Source organism: Vanessa atalanta, chromosome 20, assembly GCF_905147765.1.
Source record: "Vanessa atalanta chromosome 20, ilVanAtal1.2, whole genome shotgun sequence".
In the NCBI taxonomy this organism is placed as follows: Eukaryota; Metazoa; Arthropoda; class Insecta; order Lepidoptera; family Nymphalidae; genus Vanessa; species Vanessa atalanta.
The window spans coordinates 1,074,855-1,088,294 of NC_061890.1; the positions used below are offsets into that span (position 1 = coordinate 1,074,855).

The following is a 13,440-nucleotide window of genomic DNA, read 5'->3' on the forward strand; positions in this document are numbered from 1 at the left end:
TATTAAGCTGTATTCAAATGTTTGTCACGCAAAAGCTGAATCCATATTATTTAATGTACAAAAATTGAAATGTTCGTCTCTAAATGATTATTGTTATGTGTATATAATGCTTTCAAAATAAATAATGTTGACATTCGGGCAGACACAGTAAAGGAAATAAAACATCATGTATAACTTGGAAAATATTACGGTAATAAGTGAACGATAGGTATGATTAGGTTTAATTTAGAGAGATGTAGCGGTACGATGTTATTTTTATTTTATTATATTATTTTGGTATAATATTATGTTTGCGAGCGTGTGTGGGTTTGTATCTGTCACGCGTGTTGCTTGCGTTGCGTCATAATCACACCTTGGTATGCCTTCACTAGATACTACTTAAGGTTATTAAATATAGTTAAAACCAGCGGCCGTCTTGAGCCATTGTTATTTTATGTCTATCATTAATATTTAATCGAGATTAAATATATAATATTATTTTTTAATGTTATCTTCGAACACGCTGTTAAATAACTCCCCATAATGTTATGTTATATTGTAACGCTACGATCGCGAGTATCGTAAAATCATTGATTATTAAATTTATCATCAGAATCATTCCCGTCATTAAATTAATAAAATTAATGTTTATTTTTCTTAATAGAGAAAATATTAACGATATAAGACAGATAGAAATTGTTTAATTAATACATTATTAGTATTGTATTTATTCGTGTATGATACGATTTCCCTGAATTGGATTATAGTAAGATTATATAATATGAATAAATTAACTAGTTTTTTATTGTAAGTTTGTACTTACATTTAGTTCTAGTATAAAAATCTCCAAAGCATCCAGATATATTGACCCAATATAAATTTAAATTGTGCAATGAGTAGATTCTATGTAATAAAATTCTCTCGATTCTTGTTTGGACATATGAATAAATTAATTATAAATAAGTAACTGTTAACAAATTAAACGTGTGACTGCTGCATATTTACATTCATAAGAAATAAAGTTTGAATAATTTGCAAATACCTACCGACATAGAATAAGGCTACCCCATCTTCTCTAGTGATAATCGTAGAAGGCGACTAGGGGATTTTGGGGACGTCTGCTGATCCTGACCTACGCTCTCCAGTGCGTTTGGGGTAAACCAAAATATGCAAAGGAGGGTTGAGTATTAGGCAGGTGCCAAATCCTTTAGTATGATCAGTAGTAAGAACGGACTAATAGTTCGGGACAAGGGTAGGGAAAAGAAGAAGACTTATATAACTAATCTCATTTTGTTTGTTATTATAATCCGAGCCTCAATCTGATTTTAATTAAATTATTATAAAATGTTTTCAAATCTTAGACCTTAATTTTATTATAGATAATGTTTGTGATAAATTAGCTTCCTCTATTCCCATAAGCACCTATTGCCATAAATAAAAGGAACCTCTAGTTCTGCTCGATTGTTTTATGTAGGACCGGTCACTGGACTACAAGCAATCGGACTTCTACTACTAGGACTAGCTCCTAGTAACTTTACTTAATATAGTTCTGTAAAATAACGATTCAAAAGTGCTTATAAAAGCACAGTACTTGAATAAAGTTTATTGTGTTTTTATTTTATTTTTTTATTAAATGATAATGGTAACAATAATTTTAGGAACTTTAATAAATTATATAAAAACAGTATTATCAACATCAAATGAAAACATATTGAGTTATCACTACTATCATGCTACAGTAATTGAAATGTATTAACAAAATGATTATATCAATATAAATACAATTATTAGAAATACAATTTCCTAATGATTCCTACGTTTTTTCTCTTTTAAACGAAAAAATATTTGACCTCATAAATTATTAAGGATATCGATAGTACTATCGATAGTATCGACAGTTCTCCGTGCGCAATGCTATTGATTACGGCAATACTATCGATAATATCGCTAGCTCTCTGTAAGCAATACTAGTAGCAGCGATACTATTGATACTATCGATATTATCGATAGTTTTGGACTATCGATAGTTAAGGTTAAAAGTACAAGTTTTCTCAATACTATCGATGGACTATCAATACTACCGCATACCACCTTAACTATCGATAGTCTATCGAAAGTGGACTATCGATATGCAACACTACTGCCAACTTAGCTTTTGTCAATTGTCATTTTATTAATACTGTCAACAAGACTGTATAAACGTCTGGAAATTGATGTAAATATAATATTATGCCATACAAGCGTAAAAAGTATCATGTGGGTGATACTCATTTGAAAAAACGTTGGAGAGTAAGGAATAGGAAAAAGGACCTCGATCAAATTGATGTAGATCTACAGGAAGGTTTGTATAATTTTGAAATCGTCACATGGTTTTGTTTTGTAGGTTATTTCAAAATCGATTTTTGTTTTTTGTATAGATAATGCTGAGAAGTTACTCAATCAAGAAGTAGATCTTGATCGTCCGGGTGCCGCTCAACATTATTGTCTTCATTGCGCGCGTTACTTCATAAATAATCATGCTCTTTTGGAACATTTCAAAACAAAAGTTCATAAAAGAAGATTAAAAGCATTAGAACTCGAACCATACAGCATAGAGGATTCCGAACGAGCTGCTGGATACGGAAATTTTAAACTTCCGAGTAAACGAAAAATTGTTACTCAAAATTCAGAAAACACAGATATTACTGAACTAGAGGTCGACGAAGAAAGTCCTAATAAAAAGAAAAAAGTTGAAGAAAATGCTACATAAACTATATACAAAAGTTCTAAACAAAAAAATATGTGATTATAAAATAATATCAAAGAGATGTTCTGCACTGTTTATTAATGGTCCGAAGGCAACTGATAGTTTTGTTTATATTACACCTTACATAGATTACAATGAGCGTATGAAAGAAAAAGATTTAGTCAAAGCTGAAATAGAGAAACGTAAAATACAATTTGATTTATTGAAACTTGAGAATCTGTGGTCTGTGTATGAAGAGTTGAAAACAAGAAAATTGGAGTATGATAGCAGAAAGCAAGATGTATCTAAAGAATTGGAACAATTTCTGAAGAGTAAACAGGAGGGTGACAATGTTGAGAAATTAAAAATACAAGTGCATTTGTTAAAGGAAAATATAAGAAAATTGAAAGAACCTCTATGGTCGGCAGAGGAGGCAGCTATAACAGAAGCATTAAAACTGCCTAATAAACTACACAATTTGACACCTGATGTAGATAAAATCATATATGAACATGGTTCAAAACCTAACAACGACAAAGATCATCTTAAAATTGGTAAAGATAAAAATTTATTACATTTTACAAAAAATGAGAACTATTATCTTAAAGGTGATGCAGCTTTATTTGAATTGGGAGCTAAATTTTACTTTAGTAAAATTTTAAAAGAAAACAATTACACCCAGTTCTCTAATCCAGACTTTTCTAAAAGTTTAATAATAGAAGGCTGCGGAGAAGATCATACAAATTCTGATTCTACTTTCATATTACACCACAATGAGGACAATAAAGTCAATATTGATAGCCGATTGCACTTGACGGGAGGTGGTTCACTATATTCCTTCTTTGCGTACCATGCAAAAAATGTCTTGTATGCTAAAGTGTTACCATTAACATATTTCAGCATGGGTCGACAGTATAAACCATCACCTACGGAGGAGGACAACTTACATCATGTAAGCCAAAGTTCTGTTGTTCAAATATTCAATGCTACAAGAAATGCAACAGAACTTGATGGAATGCTAAATAATATTATTGATTTAATAAAAAATATATATAATCCACTTGGCTACCACTACAGACTAAATTATGTTGCTGCAAATAAATTGAATGCATGGGAATCATTGAGATTATTAATAGAAATGTATTCCAGTTCTCAGAAAAGTTATATGGAAGTCGGAAATATTTCTCTAAGTGGAGATTTTATAAGCAAGAGACTTATGTTCACATATACTGAAGAAAAACAAAGTAAGTTCCCCCATATCTTATCTGGTACAATATTAAATGTACCAAAACTCTTAGCTTGCGCTTTGGAGCAAGATGGTGAATTCATTCTACCCAAACAGTTTGCTATTGAAAATTAATGTATCATTAGTACAGTGGAATATTTCTCTTAAATAAAACCTCTTTGTTAATTATAAATGTTTATTCATTTAATGATTTGTAAATAATAAAGATTAAGAAATAATCAACAGTTTTTATAATTCTAATATTTTAACATCATTATTAAATAATAAATTGAAACTCATTTCTCTCCCATTCTGCATTTTCTATATTAATGGGAGATTTCAAACTTAGTTCAATTAAATCAACTTGTCCTGATTTAGTCACAAGAACTATAGTGTGAGCCCTGAAAAAGAATTAAAAATAGTTCATCAACAAGTTCCTATTTTGATCTTCTATAATTTCAATACCAATTTATTAATTAGTAATAATATAACATTTTAGTTATACTACTTAAAATTACCTTGTCCCATATCTTGCTTTTGGGATATCAACAAAAATTGAACTAAGTTCTTTATAAATATTTGGTTGTCTTTCTTCTAACTGGGGATCAGGCAAATTTCTGAAAAAAAAAAATAGTTTCATAAATTTTGGAGGGAAACAATAAAGATGATGATTAACAGATAATTTATTTGAAATAAGTATTTATGTTTTTTTGTAATGACTAACCTTTCTTGATTTTTTAATAAACTAATTAATTCATTCAATAATTCAGGTTTTGTGTTAAGCTTGTTTAGTTTAGTACATATATTTTTCAACAATTTTTTGCCATATTGCACCTTTTTTAAAGGTTTGTCAGGGAGACTATTGCCAAACCCAAGATATGTGTCAGACCATTTATTGATTTTATTTGTAGCATTGGTGTAGGTTTTTACTTCTGGTAATGAATTTCTGTAACAAAAAAAAAATTGTTAAGTTTTTTATCATCTATTAGTTTTATGATAAACATCAAGAATCAGCTACTTATTATTTTATATTATTCAAATTATGATTTCACAAAATTATAAAAATAATTTCAAACATACCCTAACTCAACAGACACAAAAATAAATTCATTACAATTATTTGTATAATTTTTAATTGATTCAATATAATCTAACAGCTTCAAATTAGATTTTACATAATCAGCTACTACAGTGCCTCTACCTGAGAAAAAATAAATATTTAATTTTTTTTAAATAAAAAGAAGAAAAAAGTATAATTATTGAATGTGGCGTAATAATTATATACATACTTTTTGCATTTTCTTTTTTTACTCCAGGCAAATTTAAAAGCAAACCAATTTTCTTATATTTTGAGCTAACAGCTAGCCATGTTCCTTTCTCACAACCAGTTTCTAAATCTCTACCTATAGAAAAGGAAGGTACTATAATAATTTTACCATGATAACCATTATCCATACAAATAATTATAAATTCCTGCTAATTTATCAACATTTTCAATTGTGGTTTTGCTTATAATGTATACATTTAATAAAGGGAATTTGAACATTTTTTTTTACTTTGGGTGGTAAGTGGAACCCCCCCCTGAAAAGGGGATGCTACTGATATATGTTAAATCCAATTCCTGTCTACAATGGGAAATGAGAGAAATAATGTTTTTCGTAAAGCTTTTGAATTGTGTAGCTATTTTTAGTGGGGCACACCCCTGATGTGTTGTAATATCAAGAATAACTTCCAAAAATAGTATAGGTGAATCCCGGGCAAGGCCGTATACTTAGAGATAGGGCGATTTTTTTTTAAGTTATGGTGACGGCTTTTGTTATATAGTTTTTATAAATTTTACGCTGGTAAAGCCAAGTTTAGCATTTATTATATAATTGGATACGCTTCACTGTTTTAGATCGGTTAAGTATTTTTTGTAAAAAAATACATATACATACCTCCATAAACACACGGGTCTTCGCTCCAGGGAGCCATACATTGCGCGGGACGGTCATAATTCTCATCTCTATTGGATATAAGGATAAGGCTAAAATCGCTTTCAATATCATTGGCTCCATTATAAACAAACAAAATACACATTTCAAAAATTTGAATAGTGTTGAGGCTTATTATTTTGACACAACTATTTGAGCTTGACTTTGAAAGATAATGTAATAAAAACAATTATAAACTGGAAAATATATTATTTTTAACATTTTTAATTGTTTGTTTTTTGAAGATTACCATTATCTTATCGTTTGGTGTTATCACAATCAAGAATCCACTATCAAGTAATAATTTAAAACAAAATACAGGCTCATATATATATATATGGTATATTACGTGTTTTACCTTTTGGTAAGATATTTTTCAAGGCTAAATAATTATGTATATTTGTAAATGATTTTACTTTTAATTGTTTTATTTAATTATTTAGAAGGTTAGTCACTCTCGTCTATGTTGTTTTGGTTAGGGTTTTAAAAATAATAATATAAAAAAAATAATACGGCTAAGCTTTACTATTTGCCGATTCATTATTTTGTAAGCCTCAATAATAAAAATATTCATTTGAATGCATGAATGCATCTTCATTTTGAACATAATAATTTATTCTTATGCCACATTATGGGGGGTTGTCGTTGCAACGTAATGTACCATGATTGTATTTCATTAAAAATATATGAAGGCAACACTTTGTCATCTGATAGTTGTCAAATTACAATTTATTGTGTATTGTGAAATGTCAAAGACCTTTGTATTTGTAATGTTGTATTGAAATGATTTACAAAATGTTATTTATTGTTAATGAAAACTTGAATCAAAATTGTTAAAGTTTGTGATTTCTAAATAAAACTATAGGAGACTTAAAATGGAGCCCAACATGTCATTCTTCAGTCTACCAGTAGGTTTAAGCACTTTATATCTTCAAATAATCGATATTTGGGTTTAACTTACGTATTACAATTTTGTACTTTACAGTTCGTTGATTCAGAGACATCGGATTTAGTGTTTCATAGAAAAGTGCCGGAATGCGATTATGACTTTCAAAACGAACTCCCTTCGCAAAGTGCTCTTTTGGCTGCGGACGATGTCCTTGCGCAATTTTTATCTTCTGATGGTCCTTTAGAAGAACCTGATTTAAATGGGCCTACAACCTTACACTGTGAAATATGTCAGAAGAGATTTGATAATGCAAAAAAGTATTATGGACATTTAAGAGTACATTCCAAGGATAATCTATGGATTTGTGGTATGGTGACTTTGTTATTAATATACTTTTTTAATCATTAACATTCGATGAATTCCAACCCACCACTCATTATGACAACTAACAATACATAACATTTCTCAATAGTACAACATTGTACATAACTATGTAAAATCTATTTACTCTTGAAGGCACTCCTTCGTTTTAGATTGTATTTATTAAGTTTATTTTAAATAAAAAAATAATAATTATATAGTTTAAAAACTTCATATTTTAATAACAATTGCCTAAATTTTATAGAAAAGTGTCCAAATCAGAAATTTGCCACAAAACAGCATCTTATGAAGCACAGTCTGACGCATAAACCTCTTGCTCGTGTCTGGAAGTGCCCACAGTGTTCCATGTCCTTTGAAGCTCTCTGGCGCTTACAACAACATCTGTTTGCTAAACATTTAGACTACAGGTATTCTATTTGCATATAAAAATAAATACTTTAATAGTAAATTGCAGCTATTTATTTTATAATAACTAAGCATAACCAAATTTTATTAATTAACAGACCACACAAATGTGACGAGTGTGAGAAATCATTCCAGAAGCCCTCCGATTTAAAGAAACATAAAGATTTACACAACAGTAAGAAATGTTCCTTGATAAATTATTGTAGTTGTATTTTTAAAATCTTTTTTCTAATTTCTAAAATGATATGTTAAATTAATATTCAATGAATTATTATTATACATTACAGATGTTAAACCACATGCTTGTCTGTGTTGTGATAAGAAATTTAATCACAAATCGAATTTAAATCGACACATGTTGTTGCACAGTAAGGACAAACCCTTCAGTTGTTCTGGTTGTCACAATAGGTTCACGCAGGTTGGACTATTTCTATAATTTTTTTATTTTTTGATATTACTTTTAAAGATTATTGTTGTCGAAGTAAACTATTTTAAATTATCTCATGAAGTTAGTAATAGTTGGTTTGCCTGTCTTGTTACTCTGATGTAGTGGCTGGGCTTGAGGTTCAAATCCCAGGGCTTTACCAATGAAGGTGATTGGTTATTTTTCTGTGCAAATGGGTCACCTGTTATTTAGCCGCTCATAGACATTGTCGCCGAATATAAACATGGGCATCGCCTATAGTTATTGACTCTATAATAAATATTAACTATTCCTTACATCATCAATGTCCCACCAACCTTGGGAACTAACATGTTATGTCCCTTATGGTTGAATATGCTAATAATGCTGTCTCTATTTGGTGGTAGAACATCTGATGACTGAGTGGTACCTAACCAAAGCTGCACAAAGCCCTACCATCAATTCAAAGTTCCTCTAAGAACTTCTTAATAGCAGCTTGAAATAGAAAAATTGCTGTGCCAGATCTTGGTCTGGTCATGTTGGATTTCCATCCCATCTACACCTATGCCAGTGAATAGGGACGGCATCTGTGTTTGTGCATTCACTTGTGTACAATCATATTACAATCTAGGCAAGTTACGATATGAGTTTGTAACATTTATTAATTCTAATTTCAGGTAGCCTCGTTAAAGCGTCATCAAAAAAACTGCGCCTACTACAGTAACGAAAATGTTAACAGTGAAAATATAAGGAAGAACTATTGCCGAATATGTGGAGCGACATTTCAATATAAAAATGCTTTACTGGATCATTGTGTGAGGTAAATAAAAGTTATGCATCAAACTTCGTATCGGTGAAACTAACAAAAGATTATCATTGAAGTTCAGTTGGGCCTTAACTTGTTCGTTTACGTTCGTTCACAATAGTGCCCAATAGCGCACTTTTGTTCTGCCACGTATCCATAACAGTATACTATTTTAATAATATTCTTACAGGCAACACACGAATCCAAGACAAGACACAGATAGCGATGTCAAAACGAGCCAAGTGAATATAGATACAAATAGAACAGAAGACAACATTGTCGACGATATACTGTCAGCTGAAGATGACTACATGACGATGAATCAACAGGAAGTACACAACTATAACAACCATCAAAGCCTTTCCGACGTAAACACATACGACAATCTGATGCAAATAGAATTTTTTAAAGAAATGAATCAATTGCACGTATTGGACGACGAACTCCTGTACAACGATCTAGACTTTGACAGTTTTCATAACAATCACACATTCAATGTCAACGACATAGATTATGTTAACGATAAAAACGGTGAAATATTATTCGATTTCACCGATGGGGGCAAAAGTGTGGATCAAGACATAATGAACGCGCTATACCACGTCAAGGCTGAACATTTACCGGATGAACTCCTAAACGTGAACGATGTAAACACGAAAACGACTGAGGTTAATCAAAATCCAGCAGTCGCTGTCGATGAATGTGCAACTATATTCGAAAGTGACGTGGATTTAGAAGCGAGTACTAATTTAGCTGCGAATTTAAATCAATTGATCGGTGAAAATAGTGTACAGTATATATCGACCGAAGACGACGATATGTTTATAATTAGTTTAAATAGTGAAATTGATGCCGTACAGTTAACTGACATGTTAAATATAGGTATTGATGTTGTCAATACGAAGAGTGAAGAAAAAGTCGAGACTGAAACGGAAGCGCCCGGTACTGATAAAAACTATGATAACAACACACATCCCATAATTATTAAAATTGAGGAAACTAACGAGATGAAGAATGAAATGAGTGACAAGGAAAATAACAGAGCGAAACCGAAGACAAAGAAGCAGGTTATTTACGTCTGCTCGACGTGTGAAAAGATATTCAAAAAGAAAGATAACTACAAATCTCATATAGGTAATACGATCGAAAATTTATCTCTTACATACGCTATGTTTCAACAGTAGAAGCTATTGGAACATAGTGTATGTAACATAGTGTTCCTTCTTTTGGAAAGTTAAACAAACCTTAGATTTATAATACTACGAGTTATCGTCCGCGGCTTTGTTCGCGTTTTAGGGGTCGGTTATACTTAGACAAAAGAGGAGGCTACATTCTTCCTTGGAGTTCAAGTTTGCTTCATACCAAATTTCATCAAATTCGAACCGACAGACAGATTGAGTTACTTTCACATTTATAATATTAGTATAAATTCCACTCAGTTACATATATTTTTCAACTTCGCTTCCAAAGTTCCATCATCAACCTCGCTTAGAAATCCATATACGAAACCGATATAACAAAAAATGTCCTCGATATACGCACCCTGTCAACACCGTCACTACAAAGCGTCACCTCCCCCCCCCGTAGCGACGCACGAGGCGGGGCTGCGGCGCCACGCGTGCGCGCAGTGCGGCGCGCGGTTCAGCTACCGCTCGACGCTCAACAAGCACCGGCGGCGCGCGCACGAGCCGCGCCCGCGCGCCCGCGCCGCGCACGCGTGTGCCCGCTGCGCGCGCGCCTTCGCCGCCGCCTGGATGGTGAGTCGCACTCGAGCTCCTTGCGGCTTCGCACGGTAGCTGTCACTATCAGAGTTACTGACTCTGTGCAGTCGAGCAACAGGAGAAACAAGTTTATGTGTGTTCCTTGTATTATTATATTACATTACAGAATATATATCGAAAAACAACTGTCAATATCTTGATTTCTTAAAATTTATATCTCTATGATTGGTATTAAATCAAATAAAAAAAAAAAATCAATATTACAGACCTATGCGGACGCATAATACCCATTATACTGATTTATCGACTGCAACATTCATCAATCCGCAACAAATATTTGATAGAATCAGTTGCTACGCTCTAATCGTAATAACCAAATACCAGTAGTGGAGAGACTACTATGTTTAATTTATTCCGTTGAATCTACATTCCGACCACACTGTAGATTTTTTTCTAATTATACGTAGTCTTACATAATGTCCACTCGTAGTTTTTGAATAAAATGACTTTGAAAGAATGAAAAAAGAAATCTCATTACTAAATGAAATAGTTCACAATAAAGTTCCGTTCCGTTTCGCAGCTCAAAAACCACATCGAACGTGATCACGAACGTCTGACGCCGTACGCGTGCGACGCGAAAGGTTGCGACAGGAAATTCTACAAGAAATGTGACCTGGTCGTCCATAAAAGGTATTCCCTCCCATTTTAATAAGTGTTTTACGGTAGCATTTATTTATAATGTGCAAGTACCACCGGCCGTTGAGAATAGCACTCGACCAATATTTACATCGTTAATATGGGATCTAAATGATGTTTATCGTTCGATTAGTATACTTTGGTCACTTCCATAGTCCATATGGTTCATTCTGTCTTACGGTATATTGCTTTGGGTGAGGATATTAATACTGTTTTCATGCTCCATAAGAGATGTGCGGTCTATTTATAATCTTGGAGGTCGAGACTTCCTTCGGGATGTTTTTATTAACGTGGGTATACTTATAATTGCCTCACAATATTATGTATATTCACAATAATTATAATATATGTACAATATAGTAGAGATAGAGCGGAAGACGATGACACAAAATACTAGGTCATATGTACCAGTATGGCGGTTCTTCAGGGGTCTAATTACGTAAAGGCAAAAAGGAAAATGATGGTCATAGCGCTCGCACCGGCGGCCCAATCGCGTGGATTTGTTCCACAAAATTGCTTGTATTTTTAGATAGTCGAAAGAAAAAGAAGTAGGCGGTAGCGTAATGCCATACTTCTCAGGTTTGACTTACAGCCCGCCATACCGACGCGAATACATTAATTTAAATAAAACAATTCAACTATTTGTACCAGGCTAATTTTTAGCTAATCATCGTCGAGTAGCCATTCACGAAAATCACCTTGCTATACTTTTCCGACAGTTCCCAATGGCCGACATACCACAGCACATACTAATACAAGACTATATTTAAAAAATACATAAAAATGCGTGGACTTAGTATTTGTAGATTTCTAAACAGGGAATTTATCATTTAATTGTACTCTTACTGAGTTTCTTGCCGGTTCTTCTCGGTAGAATCTACTTTGTGAACCGGTAGTAGCTATACATTTACTTCAAAATGACGATACAAAAATGGTTTATATTTTATTGTTATATTTTTGATTTGATTTGATTTGGTTTTGATGATGTCGGTCGTGCTTGTAAATGGCTGGCTCACTCAACTTACACTCTGCTTACAGTTCTGCCAAAAGCCCCTTCGTCACGTATTAATAATAAAAAAATATGCACTAAATGTTATCTTTAGGAGACTTTGCCCAGCGTTGGAACACTTAATAATAAGGCTGTTTGATTATTTAATATTAACGTTATCGTCTTTTTTAAGATTTTCTAGCAATGAAACTATTGGAAATGTACATTTACAAATGGTAACATCAAATAAGCAACCTAGTGTTATCAGTAGCTTATAATCTATGGTTACTTTATTGTAGATATATTTTCATTCATATAAAGTTAGTTCGTTATCATATTTCACAGAAATACGTTGCTTAATTAGAAACGATGTTCTTTTGTTATATATTGTAATATATCCTCCGACAGATACCACACGGGCGAGCGACCGTTCTCGTGTCAGAAGTGCAAACAGGCTTTCCCGCACATCTCACACCTCAAGCGACACGAACGTTATGTCGACTGCAAGCAAAGGTATGCAATGAATGTATACTATCATATTTATGAATTTCAATTCTATTACAACCATATTATGTACCAAAATTGAAAAATGAGGAACTAGTGCATATAATTTTGTAACCAAATCCTCGTTGGTTACGTATTATCATGAACGCTTTAACTTATAAGCAGAAGCCCGAACATTGATTTATCTATCTAATGAAAGGAGTTTTAATACATTTTCTTACTGGGTGATTGGGTCTTGTGCAAGCCCGTCTATGTAGGTAACGCACGTCATATATTCTACCGCCAAACAGGAATATTAAGTATTGTGTTCGATTTGAAGGGTGGTAACCCAGTATACAGGCTCAAGGTGACATCTTAGTTCCCAAGGTTGGGGGCGCATTGGCGATGTAAGGAATGGACAATATTCTTAAAGTCCCATTGTCTATGGACAGTGGTGACCTCTTATCATCATGACATAAAGAAAACACTTTCATTACCAATTGAATCCTTTTAGATAAAGTATTAGGTATAAATTATACCGAATTCCATATTTCTAGCTATAAAATTATGTTACAGTACATATATGGGGCTATGTTTTAAACATATGTCATTATTTCCAAGCACAAAGTGCTGGCAACGACGCCGATCTGTATTGCCATTTTATTAAACAACTCTCTTTGTTTCAGGACTCGACGACAAGAGCCGTAGCATATAATAAATATAATTATATAATAAATAAAATAAATACAAACAAATATGGATTTTAC

The 13,440-nt window shown here is 32.6% G+C and overlaps 4 protein-coding genes across 4 annotated transcripts; 3 read left to right on the plus strand and 1 right to left on the minus strand.

Moving 5' to 3' along the window:
- The first annotated feature begins 2,164 nt into the window (after positions 1-2,164).
- LOC125071930 (zinc finger protein 593 homolog) lies at positions 2,165-2,728 on the plus strand. Its single transcript, XM_047682369.1, has 2 exons — positions 2,165-2,320; positions 2,397-2,728. Exons 1-2 carry the CDS (start codon positions 2,209-2,211, stop codon positions 2,726-2,728), a joined length of 444 nt encoding a protein of 147 aa, XP_047538325.1. The 5' UTR covers positions 2,165-2,208.
- On the plus strand, positions 2,718-4,139 carry LOC125071928 (serine--tRNA synthetase-like protein Slimp). The gene has a single exon (XM_047682367.1). The coding sequence runs from the start codon at positions 2,718-2,720 to the stop codon at positions 4,062-4,064; it is 1,347 nt and encodes a 448-aa protein (XP_047538323.1). The 3' UTR covers positions 4,065-4,139.
- Positions 4,140-4,154: 15 nt separating this feature from the next.
- On the minus strand, positions 4,155-6,101 carry LOC125071929 (transport and Golgi organization protein 2). The gene is made up of 6 exons (XM_047682368.1): positions 5,867-6,101; positions 5,219-5,332; positions 5,010-5,130; positions 4,654-4,875; positions 4,448-4,546; positions 4,155-4,330 (listed from the first exon to the last, which is right to left on the minus strand). The coding sequence occupies exons 1-6, from the start codon at positions 6,006-6,008 to the stop codon at positions 4,207-4,209; spliced, it is 822 nt and encodes a 273-aa protein (XP_047538324.1). The 5' UTR covers positions 6,009-6,101; the 3' UTR covers positions 4,155-4,206.
- A 550-nt stretch (positions 6,102-6,651) lies between these two features.
- LOC125071843 (zinc finger protein 624-like) lies at positions 6,652-13,422 on the plus strand. Its single transcript, XM_047682242.1, has 11 exons — positions 6,652-6,810; positions 6,888-7,158; positions 7,417-7,579; positions 7,676-7,752; positions 7,865-7,995; positions 8,658-8,800; positions 8,976-9,919; positions 10,373-10,542; positions 11,087-11,196; positions 12,599-12,703; positions 13,360-13,422. The coding sequence occupies exons 1-11, from the start codon at positions 6,778-6,780 to the stop codon at positions 13,379-13,381; spliced, it is 2,169 nt and encodes a 722-aa protein (XP_047538198.1). The 5' UTR covers positions 6,652-6,777; the 3' UTR covers positions 13,382-13,422.
- Positions 13,423-13,440: the final 18 nt, after the last annotated feature.

Excerpts from the sequence above, each read along its gene's own strand:
- LOC125071930 (XM_047682369.1), top strand. The coding sequence starts at position 2,209 with ATGCCATACAAGCGTAAAAAGTATCATGTGGGTGATACTCATTTGAAA. Across the intron at positions 2,321-2,396 it reads TGATGTAGATCTACAGGAAG|ATAATGCTGAGAAGTTACTC; the intron begins GTTTGTATAATT and ends TTTTTTGTATAG.
- LOC125071928 (XM_047682367.1), top strand. The coding sequence starts at position 2,718 with ATGCTACATAAACTATATACAAAAGTTCTAAACAAAAAAATATGTGAT.
- LOC125071929 (XM_047682368.1), bottom strand. The coding sequence starts at position 6,008 with ATGTGTATTTTGTTTGTTTATAATGGAGCCAATGATATTGAAAGCGAT. Across the intron at positions 4,876-5,009 it reads TTTGTGTCTGTTGAGTTAGG|AAATTCATTACCAGAAGTAA; the intron begins GTATGTTTGAAA and ends TTTTTGTTACAG. Across the intron at positions 4,331-4,447 it reads AAAGCAAGATATGGGACAAG|GGCTCACACTATAGTTCTTG; the intron begins GTAATTTTAAGT and ends ATTCTTTTTCAG.
- LOC125071843 (XM_047682242.1), top strand. The coding sequence starts at position 6,778 with ATGGAGCCCAACATGTCATTCTTCAGTCTACCA. Across the intron at positions 7,159-7,416 it reads GGATAATCTATGGATTTGTG|AAAAGTGTCCAAATCAGAAA; the intron begins GTATGGTGACTT and ends TAAATTTTATAG. Across the intron at positions 9,920-10,372 it reads TAACTACAAATCTCATATAG|CGACGCACGAGGCGGGGCTG; the intron begins GTAATACGATCG and ends CCCCCCCCGTAG.